Source organism: Phasianus colchicus, chromosome 9 (genome assembly GCF_987193195.1).
Source record: "Phasianus colchicus chromosome 9, bPhaCol1.hap1.1, whole genome shotgun sequence".
Lineage (NCBI taxonomy): Eukaryota > Metazoa > Chordata > Aves > Galliformes > Phasianidae > Phasianus > Phasianus colchicus.
This window is the reverse complement of record NC_143444.1, coordinates 29,349,923-29,366,558: the sequence shown is the minus strand read 5'-3', so window position 1 is coordinate 29,366,558 and position 16,636 is coordinate 29,349,923. Positions and strand designations below refer to the sequence as shown.

At 49.9% G+C, this 16,636-nt stretch overlaps 2 protein-coding genes across 3 annotated transcripts; both read left to right on the top strand.

Moving 5' to 3' along the window:
• The first annotated feature begins 728 nt into the window (after nucleotides 1–728).
• On the top strand, nucleotides 729–7,052 carry LOC149916906 (cytochrome P450 2J2-like). Its single transcript, XM_090146765.1, has 10 exons — nucleotides 729–1,128; nucleotides 1,376–1,577; nucleotides 2,122–2,284; nucleotides 2,503–2,652; nucleotides 3,116–3,276; nucleotides 3,806–3,982; nucleotides 4,231–4,363; nucleotides 4,822–5,009; nucleotides 5,479–5,617; nucleotides 6,380–7,052. The coding sequence occupies exons 2-10, from the start codon at nucleotides 1,389–1,391 to the stop codon at nucleotides 6,553–6,555; spliced, it is 1,476 nt and encodes a 491-aa protein (XP_090002891.1). The 5' UTR covers nucleotides 729–1,128; nucleotides 1,376–1,388; the 3' UTR covers nucleotides 6,556–7,052.
• Nucleotides 7,053–8,572: 1,520 nt separating this feature from the next.
• Nucleotides 8,573–16,317, top strand: LOC149916905 (cytochrome P450 2J2-like). Of its 2 annotated transcripts, none has more exons than XM_090146756.1 (9): nucleotides 8,573–8,761; nucleotides 9,259–9,421; nucleotides 9,634–9,783; nucleotides 11,240–11,400; nucleotides 12,520–12,696; nucleotides 12,953–13,085; nucleotides 14,392–14,579; nucleotides 14,806–14,944; nucleotides 15,663–16,317. In XM_090146756.1, exons 1-9 carry the CDS (start codon nucleotides 8,573–8,575, stop codon nucleotides 15,836–15,838), a joined length of 1,476 nt encoding a protein of 491 aa, XP_090002882.1. In that variant the 3' UTR covers nucleotides 15,839–16,317. The 2 variants fall into 2 exon arrangements, with proteins under 2 accessions (XP_090002882.1, XP_090002881.1); XM_090146755.1 differs by lacking the exon at nucleotides 15,663–16,317 and adding an exon at nucleotides 15,218–15,606.
• Nucleotides 16,318–16,636: the final 319 nt, after the last annotated feature.

The window sequence follows — 16,636 nt, the reverse complement described above, 5'->3', positions numbered from 1 at the left end:
TGTGCAGAGCCATGGTGAGCTGCACAGCACCAGCTCTCCCTTAGCAGAAAGGAGGGCACGGGAACAGCACAGGCCATTCATGCAGAGCTGATGAATATTCATGACACGAGCTCTATGAGCAAATCAGCAGGAAAACCACCAAGGCTGGTGGCTGCGTTCTGCCACACCGCTGCAATTAATGCAGTGAGAGACACTTGGAGGATGGCAAGTGCCATTTCTGACATGTTTCTACAATATCAGCCCCTGGAGCCATAGCAAATACAGGTCCTGTCTCCTAGTGTTACCTCAAAGGTTTCTGTTTCCCTCCTGCAATCGTGAGCCCTCCTTACACTGGACAGGCAGCAGTGGGGAAGGCTGAGCTGGCACTGCAGTGCTGCCCAGGATGAAAAGCAGGGGCCATGAGCACGTTCAAAACCTGATAGAGATTATACACTGCCTTCTCAGCATTTCTGCTCACCTCGTGCACTTCTCACCTCTGATCTACTCGAATGTCCCTCCTACTTTATTGCTTTCTTATCTCCACACACTGCCTCATGGGAGACAATAAATGGCTGCAGTCTTCCTCTTCTGCTGCATTTGTTTTCCAAAAGGGCAGGAGTCATGAGGGTTTTTACTTTAAGAGTGGAGTACCCCATTTGAGTTCAGGGGAACACTTCGGGTTCCCTGATAAAGCAGTGATTGAACTCGTAAAGGTTTATCAGGTGAACGCAGCAGCTCCTTTCACTCACTTCCGCATCTCCGCAGTCACAGCTGCCGTTCCCCCAAAGAGAAGCAGCCCGCACCGCCCCCCGCATCACGAGTGCGGGCTGCGGCCGCGCAGCGCGACGGGAACGCGGCACTTCTCAGCCGGCAGCAAAACAGCGCGCCCGGCAAAACTAATCCTCCAAGGAGAAGGGACGGGACGGGAGCGGGGCCGGTGTCACCGGCGGGCAGGACGCGCTCGTCCCTCGGCAGCGCTCAGCGCCATCTGCGCCCTGCCGGCACCGCCCCGTGGCAGCGGAGCCTCGGCCCGTGAGCCAGAGGCTCTGTGGGAGCTCCGCGCAGCCTTATCTCGCGTCCCTCGTGGCCCGGCTCCGCCTGCGGCTGTGCGCGGCGGGGAGGCGGTGGCCGCGAGCGGGGACCGTGACGGTGAGGGACGGGCGGGAGCCGCCGGGCTGTCGGAAGGCGGCGGTGGGAGACGGGAGCGGAGCGGGGAGCTGCCGGTGCGCTGAGGGTGGGCTGTTGTTGGCGAGATGAGAGATGCGTGGCTCGCGTCGCGTGGCGTGGCGTCGCGAAGGGCTTTGGCGAACGGCTGTGGCTGAGGCGGAGGAAGCGGCAGCCCGAAGGCAGCCCCGAGGCCGGGCCGGCCCGAGCCCCTCTGCGTTTGTGCCCACAGCTGCAGCCGCACCATGCTGCACTTCCTCTGGGACAGCATCTCCCTGCAGATGCTCTTCGTCTTCCTCTTCGTCTTCCTGCTCGTCTCTGACTACATGAAGAGGAGAAAGCCGAAGGATTTCCCCCCCGGTCCCTTTTCCTTCCCTTTCCTGGGAAACGTGCAGTTTATGTTCGCCAAAGACCCCTTGGCCACAACAGCAAAGGTAAGGGGATTTTCAGCATGGTGAGGGGACCCACCCAACCCAATCACATTAAATCCAGTGGCCCACAGGGAGTTTTCCACGAGTGGGAAGTAGGTTGGCCCTTGATCAGCTGCAACTTTGATAAGGTTTGCCTTGGAATACAGAACCAGAGTCCTTTGGGCAAAGGGCATGGGGTAGTGCCATGATTTCATCTGCAGCTGTAGATGTGTCTAATGGGAAAACCTTTTGGAAAAGGAGTTAAACAAAGGCTGGAAAATCCTTCTCGGTTGAGTCTTGCAAAATCTGAAGAATGCAGCCTGGAAGGCTTTACAGCAACTCCTGAAATCTGCTTTAGGAAATGAGGAACAGGGCTGTGTGCAATCAAGCCAACATCCTTGCACTTGTGCAACCACATCTCTCTCAGGCTCAGCTTGCCCTGTCTCCATTGCGAGTCTGCCTGTCCTTCCCTGTGGGTGGATGATGCCAGGGCATGTGTTCTTTCTTCAGAAAATGTCATTGCAAACTAATCCCCATTTATTTATTCATTTACTTACCCCTTGCACAGCTTACTGAAAAACTTGGGGATATCTTCAGTTTGCAAGCAGGCACCCGGTCATTTGTGATCGTAAATGGACTTCCACTGATCAAGGAAGCTCTTGTGACCCAGGGAGAGGACTTCATGGATCGCCCTGAAATTCCTCTCGACGCAGATATCTTCAGTAAATTGGGTGATCTATCTATTTAAATGCATATCTGAAATCCACTGTTAATGTGTTGCGCTTTCAAATATACCGGAAGGGAAGCTGGAGGCAATGCCATGGCTTGACATTCATGGTGAGCAGAGGCACCAGCGTGCTTGAGCTCCCTTTATCAAGGCTGATACCCTCTGTCTTCTTCCCCTTGCTGAGGACATCTACCTTCACTCACTGTGGAATACTTCTGCCAGGGCTGATCTCCTCCAGGGGACCCCTGTGGAAGCAGCAGAGAAGGTTCACCTTGACCACCCTCCGAAACTTTGGCCTGGGGAAGAGGAGCCTGGAGGAGCGGATCCAGGAGGAGTGCCGATTCCTCACGGATGCGTTCAGGGATGAGCAGGGTGAGGACCACTTCCCTCAGCAGTTGCACTGAAGGCAGAATCCACCTTGGACTGTTTTCGCTTCCCTGATGCTAATACCTGCTGAAAAATACCTCATCTCACAGGGAATGCTAGCATCCCAGATTCTTTCTACAGGTGTTTTGTCCTCAGATTAACTGATAGATGCAGCTAAGTTACACTCAAAACATTACTCTTTGCCTACCTTTGGTTTATCACTCCATTTGAAACTTTTAGAACATTGATGTCAACAGCCCCAAGAAATGTCCTCAGTTAATTCCAGTGGTGGTTGCTCTTCTGCAACCATTTCACATCTTCTTTTCCAAAGAAACCAACCATCCCCAAGAAGGTGCCCGCTGAGGGCCACTCATTTCACTTATTGAATATTTTCCACTGATGAAGGTGCTTTCTTCTCCTTTTCTGTGGACATGGATAGAAAATTGATTGTTTGCTTTTCCATCTCCAGGAAATCCTTTCAACCCTCACTTTAAAATCAACAATGCTGTTTCAAACATCATCTGCTCCGTCACCTTTGGCAATCGGTTTGAATACCATGATGTGGACTTCCAAAACTTGCTGCGGCTGATGGATGAGACTGTTACCCTCCACGAGAACATAATGAGCCAGGTACAGCCCTCCTCCTCCTGATGAACAAAGCAAGGGACCTCATCTGATCCTTACACACCTTGACTTGTAGGCGCTTCAGCACTGACACAGCACTCCTTTGAACACTCATTGGCAGTTTTATATCCTTTTTATACTGTAGACCCCAAAATCTCTCTAGGATAGGTTTTGAGAAGGAGCAACACTGAACAAATCAAGGATGTTGTTGCCATTCCCCACACAGTTTATATCAGCAAGTAGTTTCTTTCAGCCGTATTTTCAAGCTATGCAGTGCTTGCACATTCTCTTTCCCCTCACATCACTGCTCCTGACCCCTGAGTGCCAAGCTCCCTGCTGTGACTGAGGAACACACTAGTCACTCCATTGTGAAATAGAGATACCAATCCTTTGTCATGTTCCTCCGGAGATATCTAAGTTAATTCCATCTACTCCAGCATTTTAGGGCGGTGGCTTTTCAGGTTTTTCAAGTCTTGAAAACAGGAGGGGTTTTCTATCCTTAATTCAATTTGCTCTTCTCTTTTTCTTTCCAAAGCTCTACAATGCTTTTCCCTCCGTAATAAAGTACTTCCCAGGATCTCACCAAACCATATTTAAAAACTGGAGGCTGATGAAAGGTTTTGTGAAAGAGAAGATCAGCAAACATAAGGAAGACCTGAACCCCTCAGAGAGCCGAGACTTCATCGACAGCTACCTGCAGGAGATGGCCAAGGTCAGCAGTGTGGAGCAAGCCCTTCCTTCCCCTGTGGGGACTGGAGATCAGGAGGGCTGAGAAACAAACCAAATTTCCCACCTGAGCTGCTGGTGTGTCCATATGTGAGCTCAGGATGGACATCAGGTTTGGGGCATCCACTGGAGGGATGAGAATGCAGCTTCTGCCAGAAGCCTTGGGGCAGAACTGTGTGGGGTGTTGAGGAAGTCCTTGCTGGTCTTGTGGCACTAACACTTGATTTTCTGAAGCCCAGTGGCAGTGATTTCTGTGAGGATAACCTGGTGGCATGTGCTTTTGACCTACTGTTTGCTGGGACTGAGACCACTTCCACAACCATCCGCTGGGCCCTGCTGTATATGGCCATGTATCCGGAAATTCAAGGTACACATAGCAGCAGGGCTGTGCTTTTCTTGTTTTTAAACCTTGGTAAGAGACTCCTTTTGGCTGAAAGGAAAAACAGGAATCCCTCTGTACTCGTACAAATGAGGAACAAATGCTTTCCTCCGTATTCAGGCACACGTCTAAGCTGTTTTAAAACTTTCCCTGGTAATTCTGTAATACTTTAATCTGGGACCAAGAACCAAACACAGGCACTTCCTCCACAAGCACTGGAGATCTCTGAGGGCTTTATAGCAGAAGCGAAAGAGGCTTTGAAGGGAACGTAGGGTCCATTCAGCAGCTTGAGTGATGAACATGCAGAGAAGTACCACGAGTGTCCTGGTGGCACGTGCTTGACCTGGGATGGTCCTTTGAAGACTTGCATAGCAAAAAGTTCATGGTGTCCCCAGGAGATCCATGGCTTTGCTGTACCATAGCTGATCATTGCTCTTTCCAAACAGCCCGTGTGCAAGCTGAGATTGATGCTGTTATTGGGCAGACAAGGCAGCCAACTCTGGCGGACAGGGACAACATGTCCTACACCAATGCCGTCATCCATGAAGTGCAGAGGAAAGGCAACATCATCCCTTTTAATGTGCCGAGACAGGCGGTGAAAGACACAGTCTTGGCTGGCTTCCGGGTGCCCAAGGTAACACCAATCCCTAGCACTGAGTCGCTAAGAGGAGACTCCCATTTCCCCATTCCTGCTGGGAGAAAAATGCAGCATCGCTGCCCCTTACGGAGGTCGCTCCTGTAGATCATATTTTGCTGTCCCAAAACCACTTTCTAGCACACTGCATCCTCAGTGTCCAGAATGAAAGCCATGAGGTGAGGCATCCATATGCGTCCTCAAGGAATAGAGCCCTCCTCATGCAGACTTTTCTTACAGGAACTTTGGACAAAAAAATGATGACGAAAGAAAAGTGCAGGTATATCTTGATCAAACAGCCAAGAAGTAGGAAAATATGGCCAGGCAAGAAAAAAAAAAAAGATGAACACATGCTTATGACAAATTTTGACTATGGATCATCTTCATGGCAAGCAAAAGGGGAGGTTAAAACACTCTCTTGGTGCAGTGGCAGAGAGAGTTCAAAGCAATTTTCTTTCTCTTGTACCAGGGCACTATTTTGATCTCAAATCTAACCTCTGTGATGTTTGACAAGAAGGAATGGGAAACACCTCACAGTTTTAACCCTGGGCATTTCCTGAAGGACGGGCAGTTCAGGAAAAGAGAGGCGTTTATGCCATTTTCTATAGGTAAGATTTGCTGCAGTTTGATGTTACTGTGCTGAAGCACTGAGATGGGGTTTCCAGCTGCAAATGGAGACCCTGAGCAAATTAGTGATGGAAACAGCAAGCACTGACTGCACCCATGGGAGGTGCTGCTTGCCTACTGCCCATAACGGTGCAAACTAAACCCTTCCTTCGCAATGACCATGCAGGCAACTCAAAGAACCACTCCCATCTCTTAGCCCTTTATTCACAAACACAGGAGCCTAGAAAAATGCTGGAGACCCCAGAAATGCATTCGGCAAGGTGAGAACAGAGCTCTGTGCTCCCAGTAATGCACAGCTGAGGTCAATCTGCTTTGCCACCACCACCACAGGGTGCCCTGTCCTGGCCAGCAGCTTCCTTGTGGAGAATGATTTTAACATCTCCAATTTCCTGCCAAAGCATGGCATGCTTTCTGTGGAGCTTTGGTTCCATTCCTTGGAGCACAGCTGAGCACATAGGGATTACATGTGAAGCACTGCTCATCCCAGCAGGGTAGGATAAAATGTGTGCATATACGTTTACATACCCATGCCCTCATTAAGTCACCCAGCTGGGAGCAGACCATGCTACAGCTCCATGGGGGGCTCAGCTGGGATGGCAGTCCTGGTGCTGGAAATGTAAGGTGGGCATGGGGATGTGGGCAGGGTGATGTTCCTGCAGGAGGCGTGTGCCGAGGCTTTTCAGCAGAGAAAGCAGCTGGGCAGCCAGCAGGGCTGAATGGGCGCTGGGCGGCTGTCTCCGCAGGGAAGCGCGCCTGCCTGGGTGAGCTGCTGGCCCGCGCCGAGCTCTTCCTCTTCTTCACGGCTCTGCTCCAGAAATTCACCTTCCAGGCTCCCCCGGACACCATCCTCGACCTCAAATTCATTGTGGGCATCACCTTGGCCCCACGGCCCTACAAGATCTGTGCAGTGCCTCGCTAGGGAGCACAGCCACTGTTTTTGAGAGGGGAACTTCTTGGCTTTGGAGCAGTTCCACAAGCAGCCCTCCCTGGCTGCTTTGGGCTCATCAGCAGCTTTATTTCTTTCTAAGCAATTGCAGAGTAATTCCTTTTTACAAGCAGATCTTGCACACTGTTTCAGATGAGAAAGATGATTGGTATGTGATGCGCTGGGGCACTTTTGGGCTTGTAGCACAGCACTGTCAATGAATGAAGAGTTCGGGATATTCTTAATTCTATGCTGGATGGCCGTACTTCATAGCAACAAGAAAATCTGCAGTGTTAGAGGTTGCCTTTGTTGGGCTGTGACCCAGATCTATCAGAACACAGCAGCAGCCCTTGCGGTACAACATTAATACCAGTAGCAATCAGAAATGTTTTTTAACTTGGATCTCTGGAAAATAATTTGTAAGAAATACAATACAAACATAACTTGTATCATCTCTCATTTTAGCACATCAATAAATCATTACTAAACATCATCCTGTGGCCCTGCCCCATCCTCTATTTCTCTGTGCCAGACAGGTGGCTGGAAGACAATAGGTTGGGCAAAGGTGATATGTCTGATGCTCAGGGCTCCTGTTTTGCAGATTCATAATATAGAGATGGGAGAACACGCCCTGGGAACCACACAAACCCACTGATACAATGCAGGAGGCCTGGCAGCTTCCCTCTCAATGCAGGATGATTCCTGACCCTGCTCTAACCAAACCCTGGCACTGGCTGAAGTGCAGCATGCTACTGCTGCTGTCCTCCTCTCCTGCTTCCACTGAGGGCCTCCCACACCTTCCCTGCACAGCAGAAATGGGGATGTTCAGTTGACTCTCCAGACCTTATGTTCCTCCTTTTCCTTCTTTAGAAGAGCAAATAGGAAATGACAGAACTTCCCACTGGCTGCTTCAATCCTGCCGTGTTTTAACACACACAAAATATCTGCAGACTTTATTCATGTGTGTGAATATGTGATTTTCTAATGCTGTTCCAGGCTCCACAGTGGCTTCTCTTGACTTCTGCTCTCTGGTGCAGGCCTGATCTCCGGGGCATGGAAACAGCTCTCCTATTAGCACTGCGTGAGCAAACAAATACTAATCACTTCCCTTTTATTTTACACTCTATTGCTTCCTTATCTACCCACACTGCATCATGGGAGGGAACAAATGGGTGCAGTCTTCCTATTCTTTTCTTCCGCATTGATTTTTCAACAAGGCAAAAGCCGTGAAGATCTTCATCGTAAAAGCGGAGCATCCCATGTGAGTACAGGGGAACGCTTAAAGTTCCACGAAAAGCTTTAACTTATTAAAGTTGATCATAGGACCGCAGCAGATTCGCTGCGCAACGGCACTCGGGCGCCTCCGAGCAGCGCCTTCAGCCGGGTAAATCCTTGGCCACAGCTGCCGTCCCCCAAAGAGAAGCAGCCCGCACCGCCCCCCGCATCACGAGTGCGGGCTGCGGCCGCGCAGCGCGACGGGAACGAGGCAGTTCTCAGCCGGCAGCAAAACAAATCTCGACGGGGAAGGGACGGGCCGGGAGCGGGGCCGGTGTCACCGGCGGGCAGGACGCGCTCGTCCCTCGGCAGCGCTCAGCGCCATCTGCGCCCTGCCGGCACCGCCCCGTGGCAGCGGAGCCTCGGCCCGTGAGCCAGAGGCTCTGTGGGAGCTCCGCGCAGCCTTATCTCGCGTCCCTCGTGGCCCGGCTCCGCCTGCGGCTGTGCGCGGCGGGGAGGCGGTGGCCGCGAGCGGGGACCGTGACGGTGAGGGACGGGCGGGAGCCGCCGGGCTGTCGGAAGGCGGCGGTGGGAGACGGGAGCGGAGCGGGGAGCTGCCGGTGCGCTGAGGGTGGGCTGTTGTTGGCGAGATGAGAGATGCGTGGCTCGCGTGGCGTCGCGAAGGGCTTTGGCGAGCGGCTGTGGCTGAGGCTGAGGAAGCGGCAGCCCGAAGGCAGCCCCGAGGCCGGGCCGGCCCGAGCCCCTCTGCGTTTGTGCCCACAGCTGCAGCCGCACCATGCTGCGCTTCCTCTGGGACAGCATCTCCCTGCAGATGCTCTTCGTCTTCCTCTTCGTCTTCCTGCTCGTCTCTGACTACATGAAGAGGAGAAAGCCGAAGGATTTCCCCCCCGGTCCTTTTTCCTTCCCTTTCCTGGGAAACGTGCAGTTTATGTTCGCCAAAGACCCCTTGGCCACAACAGCAAAGGTAAGGGGATTTTCAGCATGGTGAGGGGACCCACCCAACCCAATCACATTAAATCCAGTGGCCCACAGGGAGTTTTCCACGAGTGGGAAGTAGGTTGGCCCTTGATCAGCTGCAACTTTGATAAGGTTTGCCTTGGAATACAGAACCAGAGTCCTTTGGGCAAAGGGCATGAGACAGCGCCATGACTTCCCTTGCATCCATACGTGGGTGTGAGGACAAGGGTGACTGGAAAGGGAGTTAAAAACAGCTGAAAACTCTTGCTCACTTGAGTATTGCAAACCCTCAAAAATGCAACCTGGAAGGTTTTACATCTACTCCTTAACACTGATTCAGGAAACAAGGAAAAAGACTGCACACAATCAAGCCAATCTTTATCACAGGTTCAGCTTGCCCTATTTTGATTTCAAATCTCCCAGTCCTTCCCTATGGGTACAGCATACCAGGAAAAAAAAATCCTTGTAAATCAATCCCATTCTATATATTTAACCCCTTCCCAGATTGTTGAAGAACATGGAGATATCTTCAGCATGCAAGTAGGCACCCAGTCTTTTGTGATTTTAAATGGGCTGCAAATTATCAAGGAAGCCCTTGTGACCCAGGGAGAGAACTTCATGGATCGCCCAGAAATTCCTATCAGCAGAGAGGTCTTCAACAAATTGGGTGAGTTATCAGTAGTTACACATACCTGAAACACGGTGAAAGCATCGTTCTTTTGGACATACCAGGATGAAAGTTGGGGGAAATGTTGTGGCTTCACATTCACTCTGAACATAGCTACTTTCACAACTCCTCCTCATTTATCAAGGCACATGTCCTCCAGTTTCTTCCCCTTGCTGAGAGCATCTCCAGCTCACTCTGGATTGCTTCTGCAGGGCTGATCTCCTCCAATGGGCACCTGTGGAAGCAGCAGAGAAGGTTCACCTTGACCACCCTCCGAAACTTTGGCCTGGGGAAGAGGAGCCTGGAGGAGCGGATCCAGGAGGAGTGCCGATTCCTCACGGATGCGTTCAGGGATGAGCAGGGTGAGGACCACTTCCCTCAGCAGAATCCAGCTTAGACCATTTTAATTTTCCCTATGCTAATGTCTGCTGAAAAATCATAGAACCACAGAATCACTATGGTTGGAAACAACCTCTAAGATCACCAATTCCAACCCCTACCCATCCTCAGTATGTCCACTAATCATTCCTCTCAGTGCCACAGTTCCTTTTTCTTGAGAACCTCCAGGGATGGTGACTCCATGACCTCTCTGGAACCATATGCCAATGTCTGATCAATCCTTCTGAAAATAAATTTTTTGGAATACCCATCCTGAACCTCCCATGGAAAAACTTAAGGCTATTATCTCTTGTCCTATCATTGTTATTTAGGAAGTTAGGCCAAACCCCACCTTGCTCCAGCTTCTTTTCAGGGAGACGAAGAGGGCAATAAAGTATCCCCTAAGCCTTCTCTTCTCCATACTGAGAAAGGGAACCATTCCAGTTCCCTTTGCAGCTAGCTATCAGAGTTGTTTTCCAGACCTTTCACAGCTTCATTCCCCTTCTCTGGACATGCTCCAGGGCTTCAATGTCTTTCTTGCCCAAAACTCAACTCAGCACCTGTATGGGAGATGCTGAGTCATGGCCTGAACCACTGATTGAGCACCTGGGGAAAGGACCCACTCAGCCCTGGAAGCAGGTGAAAGCAATTCAGCTGTGTGACTGGAAGGGGTGGAGCCTGGCTGCACCTCTCTTAGACCTCATTTAAGGGCTGACAGCCACTGAGGAAGGATCTCTTAGAGATCTCTTCTTGGTAAGCCTTTCCTCTGTGAACCTGAAATCTTCTGCTACAGGTGAGCAATCTTTTTCCTATCCTTTATAGCACTTCTCTATTATGCTGCTTCTTTTGTCATCGCATCTTTATTGTAACACCTTTCCCATTGTATTGATCTGTCCAATTGCTACAGCACCCAAGATGTGGCCTCACCAGTACTGAGCCCAGAGGAACAATCACTACCCTGCTGACTCCGCTATATCTGATATGAGCCCAGATGCTATTTGCATTCTTGGCCACACAACTAGCTCACTTTCAGCCAGTTGCCAACTAACACACCAACATCCTCTTTCTCTTCATCTCATAAGTAATACTAGCAATCTGCCAGCATCTCAGACTCCTTCTGCCCTCAGATTAACTGATAGATGCAGCTGTCTAACATTCAAAACAGTATTCTTAGCCCAACTTTGTCTATTGCTCCTTTTGAGATCTCTGGGAAATTCCATGGGCTAGCTAACATCAATATTCTCAATTAATGCCAAAGATGTTTGCTCTTCTGAAGCTGCTTCACATCTTCCTTTCTAAGTAAACAAGCATCTCCAAGAAGGTGCCCACCCAGTATCTTTCATTTCACTTGTTGAGTATTTTCCTCTGATGATGGCACTTTATTCCTCTTGTCTGTGGAGACCGGAAGAGAATTGATTGTTCCCTCTTTTCCTTCTCCAGGAAATCCTTTCAACCCTCACTTTAAAATCAACAATGCTGTTTCAAACATCATCTGTTCCATCACCTTTGGCAATCGGTTTGAATACCATGATGAGAACTTCCAAAACTTGCTGCGGCTGATGGATGAGACTGTTACCCTCCATGGGAAGATAATGAGCCAGGTACAGCCCCTGTGCCCCCAGCACCATCAGCATGGCCACCCTTTCTTTTTTGGAGTAAACCTGAAAACCTGTGCACTTTCAGAGGGCATACCAAGTTGGGAAGGGACCCACAACGGCCATTAAGTCCAGTTCCTGTCTCCACATAGGAACACTGAAAACCCAAATTCTTTGCCTGTAGGTGGTGTCCCAGTGCTCCCTGAGCTTTGGCAGCCCAGGACCATGCCCACTGCCCTAAGAAGCAGTTCTATGCTCACCTTTTCCTTGCACCCTGCCTGTCCCTCCCCTCGCACTGCTCCATCCTATTGCTCTCACCAAAGAGCAGAGCTCAGTGCTGACCCTCCACTCCCTGCAACAAGGTGCAGGCTGCCATGAAGAGTTGGGGGCCACCATGAGGCCTTCTTTATGGTGAACTAAACAACAGACCTCCCCAACCCTCACGCGTTGGGCTTGTAGACCCTTCTTCATCTTCGTAGTACTCATTTGGATGCTTTCTGATAGTTCTATGTCCTTACATAGTGCAGCATTCAAAACTGCACACGCTGCTCAAGGTGAGACCTTCAACAGGTGCGGGGGCTGGCCAAGCCCAGGAGATGTTTTTTCCTGCTCTGGAACCATGAGAGTTTCTTTGGTGTTTCCCACAGCTTTGTGGCTCCTCTTCTTCCCTGAAGATGTCCTGGTGCTGATGCAGTCCCCAGTGATCACAAAGCTGAGCTACCCTTGATAGTTTTCCTGTGCTTTGGGAAGGAAGTGAATACAGCAGAGGGTTTGGGCAGGTCCCTGGGAGAGGTTATGGGAAGGAGTGATGCTAAGGTTTCCAAGAGCACTCATTGCTATTCCTCTTTCCATTACACCAAGTTCATCTGTGTGTAATTTATTTCTGCCACATTCTCAAGCTGTGCAATGCTCACATTGCTTTCTTTCATCACTGCTCCTGTCCACTGAGCACGAAGCTTCTTGCTATAACTGTGAAGAATGCAGTAATCTCTCTGACAGTGGAGACAGCAATACTTTGTAGTGCTCTTTTGGTGATGAGTTAATTCCATCTACTCCTGCATTGTAGGGTTGTGGCTTTGTAGGCTTTTCAAGTCCTTTATTCAATTTTCCTTTCTTTTTCCAAAGCTGTACAATGCTTTTCCCTCCATAATGAAGTACTTCCCAGGATCTCACCAAACCATTTTTGAAAACTGGAGGCTGATGAAAGGTTTTGTGAAAGAGAAGATCAGCAAACACAAGGAAGACCTGAACCTCTCAGAGAGCCGAGACTTCATCGACAGCTACCTGCAGGAGATGGCCAAGGTCAGCAGTGTGGAGCAAGCCCTTCCCCAGTGGGTGATGGAGATCACGAGGGCTGAGAAAAAAAATCAAATTCTGCACCTGAGCTGCTGGTGTGTCCATATCTGAGCTCAGGATGAACATCGGGTTTGGGGCATCCACTGGAGGGATGAGGATGCAGAGGGCCAGCAGCTTCTGCCAAAACCCTTGAGGCAGGACTGAGTCTGATTTTGAGGAAGTTCTTGCTTTTAACATGGCACTAACACTTGATTTTCTGAAGCCCAATGGCAGTGATTTCTGTGAGGATAACCTGGTTGCGTGCACTCTTGACCTGTTTTCTGCTGGGACTGAGACCACCTCCACAACCGTCCGCTGGGCCCTGCTGTTTATGGCCATATATCCAGAAATTCAAGGTATGAGTAGAACATGCACAGTCCTGTGGCTATCTTCTGTAGCTTGGTGAGATATTCTGCTTGGGGCAGGAGAGGAGAGAAACTTGATAAGATTCAACTTAAAAAGCAGGTGTAGAGTTTTGCACCTGCAGAGAACTGCAAGAAACAGTACTACAGTTCAGGGATGACCTAGTGGAGAGGAGCTCTGCCAAGGAGGACTAAGGGGTCCTTCCACACAGGGGTGGATAACAGGTTGGCCATGAGCCCACAGTGTGCACTTGTGGCCAAGACAGCCAATGGTATCCTGAGGTACATTTAAAAGAGTGTTGCAAGCAGATCAACAAAGGTGATCCTCCCTTCTGCTCTGCCCTGGTGATGCCACATCTGAAATACTGTGTCCAGTTCTGGGCTCCTCAGTTAAAAAAAAAAAACCAAAAAAAAAACAAACAAACAAACAAAAAAAACCAGGTCTCTCCTAGTGGAAAGACAAAGTGTCCATAGTGGAGGATGACAAAGGTGATAAAGGGCCTGAATTATCTCCTTTATGAGGAAAGGTTGAGAGACTTGGCTCTCTTCAGGTTAGAGGAGACTGAGAGGGGATCTAATCAGTGTTTATAAATACTTAAAGTGTGGGAGGCAATTGCATGAGGCCAGACTCTTTTCAGTGTTGTTTAGTACAGGAAAAGGAGGAATGGCCAAAAACTGGAACAGAGGAAGTTCCACACAAATATGTGGAAGAATTTCTTTACCGTAGAGGTAACAGAGCACTGGAAAAGACTTTCCAGAGTGCTTGAGCTATCTCCTCCTTTGCAGATACTCAAGACATATCTGGATGTCTACCCGTGTGACCTAGGAAACATGCTTAAGCAGGAGAGTTGAACTCAATGATCCCTAGTGATCTCTTCCAACCCTTGCTATTATGTGAATCCCTCAGTACTCTTGCAAGTTTTGTACAGGAAAGTTTGGTAGTTTGTTGTTTTTGGTTTTTGTGTTTTTTTGTGGTTTTTTTTTTTTTTTTTTTTGCATTCAGGCACATGCCTCTGCTATGATAATCCTTGCCCTTCTAATATTGTAATACCAAGAGACAAAAGGGGCAACCTCACCAACAATGACTGGAGACTCCAGGCATTCTGGCAGAGGTGACAAGTGCACTGCACAGAGCTCAGGGCCCATTTAGTACTTGAAGATGAAAGCACACGAATGCCCTGGTGATACATGATTGATATGGGATGATCCTTGGGGGAGACAAACCACAAAAACAACATGATGGCCCCAGGGGATCGATGGCTTTACTGCACAATAGCTGATCCTTCTTTTTTCCAAACAGCCCGTGTGCAAGCCGAGATCGATGCTGTCATTGGGCAGACACGGCAGCCAGCCCTGGAGGACAGGGACAACATGCCCTACACCAACGCCGTCATCCATGAAGTGCAGAGGAAAGGCAACATCATCCCTTTCAGTTTGCCTAGAGAGGCGATGAAGGACACAGACCTGGCTGGTTTCCATCTGCCCAAGGTAACTTCACTACGCATCAGACAAGTCCTTAGGAGAACACTCTCATTTCCCAGTCCACAAAGGGACCAGCAGCATCCTTATGCCACCCAGGGATCACCCCTGATGAAAAAAATACTGGTGATAGATTTGAATATGGATGCTCTTCATGGCAAGCACACAGGAAAGTAAATATTTCCCTCCTGTTGGCAGTGGCAGAGAAAGTGCAAAGTGATTTTCTTCTTTGCAGGGCACTATTGTAATCCCAAATCTGTCCTCTGTGATGCTTGACAAGAAGGAGTGGGAAACCCCTCACAGTTTTAATCCCCAGCACTTCCTGAAGGATGGTCAGTTCTGGAAAAGGGAGGCATTTATGCCATTTTCTATAGGTAAGACCAGCTGCAGTTTGATGCTTCTGTGCTGAAACATGGGGTTGAGACTTCCAGCAGCACAAAGGAGACCCTGAACAAATTAGTGCAGACATTAGGTGTGTCCATGGGAGATGCTGCTTGCCCACTGCCCATATTGGTGAAAAGCAGTCCCTTCCTTTGCAATGAAAAATGCTGGAGACCCCAAAAATGCAATCAGCAAGATGAGAGCAGTGTTCTATGCTCCTAGTCCCACACAGCTGAAGTCAGTGGGCTTTGCTGCCACCACCACAGGGTCCTGGCAGCCTGGCACCAGCTTCCTGGTGGAGAGTGATTTGAACATCTCCAATTTCCTGCCCACGCATGACACTCTTTCTCTGGTGCTTTGGCTCTATTCCTTGGACTTTCTCTGGTGCTTCGGCTCTATTCCTTGGAGCATGGAAAGGCACACGAGGACTGCAGGTGAAGCACTGCTCATCCCAGCAGGGTAGGATAAAATGTGTGCATATACGTTTACATACCCATGCCCTCATTAAGTCACCCAGCTGGGGGCAGACCAGGCTACAGCTCCATGGGGGGCTCAGCTGGGATGGCAGTCCTGGTGCTGGAAATGTAAGGTGGGCATGGGGATGTGGGTAGGGTGATGTTCCTGCAGGAGGTGTGTGCCAAGGCTTTTCAGCAGAGAAAGCAGCTGGGCAGCCAGCAGGGCTGAATGGGCGCTGGGTGGCTGTCTCCGCAGGGAAGCGCGCCTGCCTGGGTGAGCTGCTGGCCCGCGCCGAGCTCTTCCTCTTCTTCACGGCTCTGCTCCAGAAATTCACCTTCCAGGCTCCCCCAGACACCATCCTCGACCTCAAATTCATTGTGGGCATGACCTTGGCCCCGCGGCCCTACAAGATCTGTGCAGTGCCTCGCTAGGGAGCACAGCCACTGCTCTCAGAAGGAGAACTCTCAGCTTTGGCACAGGCACAGACTGAGTACTCATCAGCCACCATAGGCCATGGTAAAAACCTACTTACATGCTTTGTTGCTTTCTAAGCAATTGCAGAATAGTTTCTTTTTACAAGCAGATCTTGCACACTGTTTCAGATGAGAAAGATGATTGGTATGTGATGCGCTGGGGCACTTCTGGGCTTGCATGCCAGCACTGCCAGTGAATGAGGAGCTCAGGACTTTCTTAATTCCATGCTAGATGGCCATACCTCACAGCTGGGGATCAGTACTGGCAGAGAGCAACCCCTGAGCTCATCTTACTATACTGTAGAAGTAGTAATTGCAAACAGTTCCTACTTTGATCTTAGGAAAGCAATTTGTCAAAAGAAAAATGCCACACTGCCTTGTGACATCTCCCTCTCTTGAGCATTAATAAATCCCAACTGAAACATTTTTGATGTGAAGCGTTTTGCAAAGCGATGACCAGCACAGCCTTTTCAGCACTGCCTGCAGTCTCCAGCCGTGCCAGCATTTGGGGCAGCAGGGGGTGGTGTGCAGAGCCATGGTGAGCTGCACAGCACCAGCTCTCCCTTAGCAGAAAGGAGGGCACGGGAACAGCACAGGCCATTCATGCAGAGCTGATGAATATTCATGACACGAGCTCTATGAGCAAATCAGCAGGAAAACCACCAAGGCTGGTGGCTGCGTTCTGCCACACCGCTGCAATTAATGCAGTGAGAGACACTTGGAGGATGGCAAGTGCCATTTCTGACATGTTTCTAC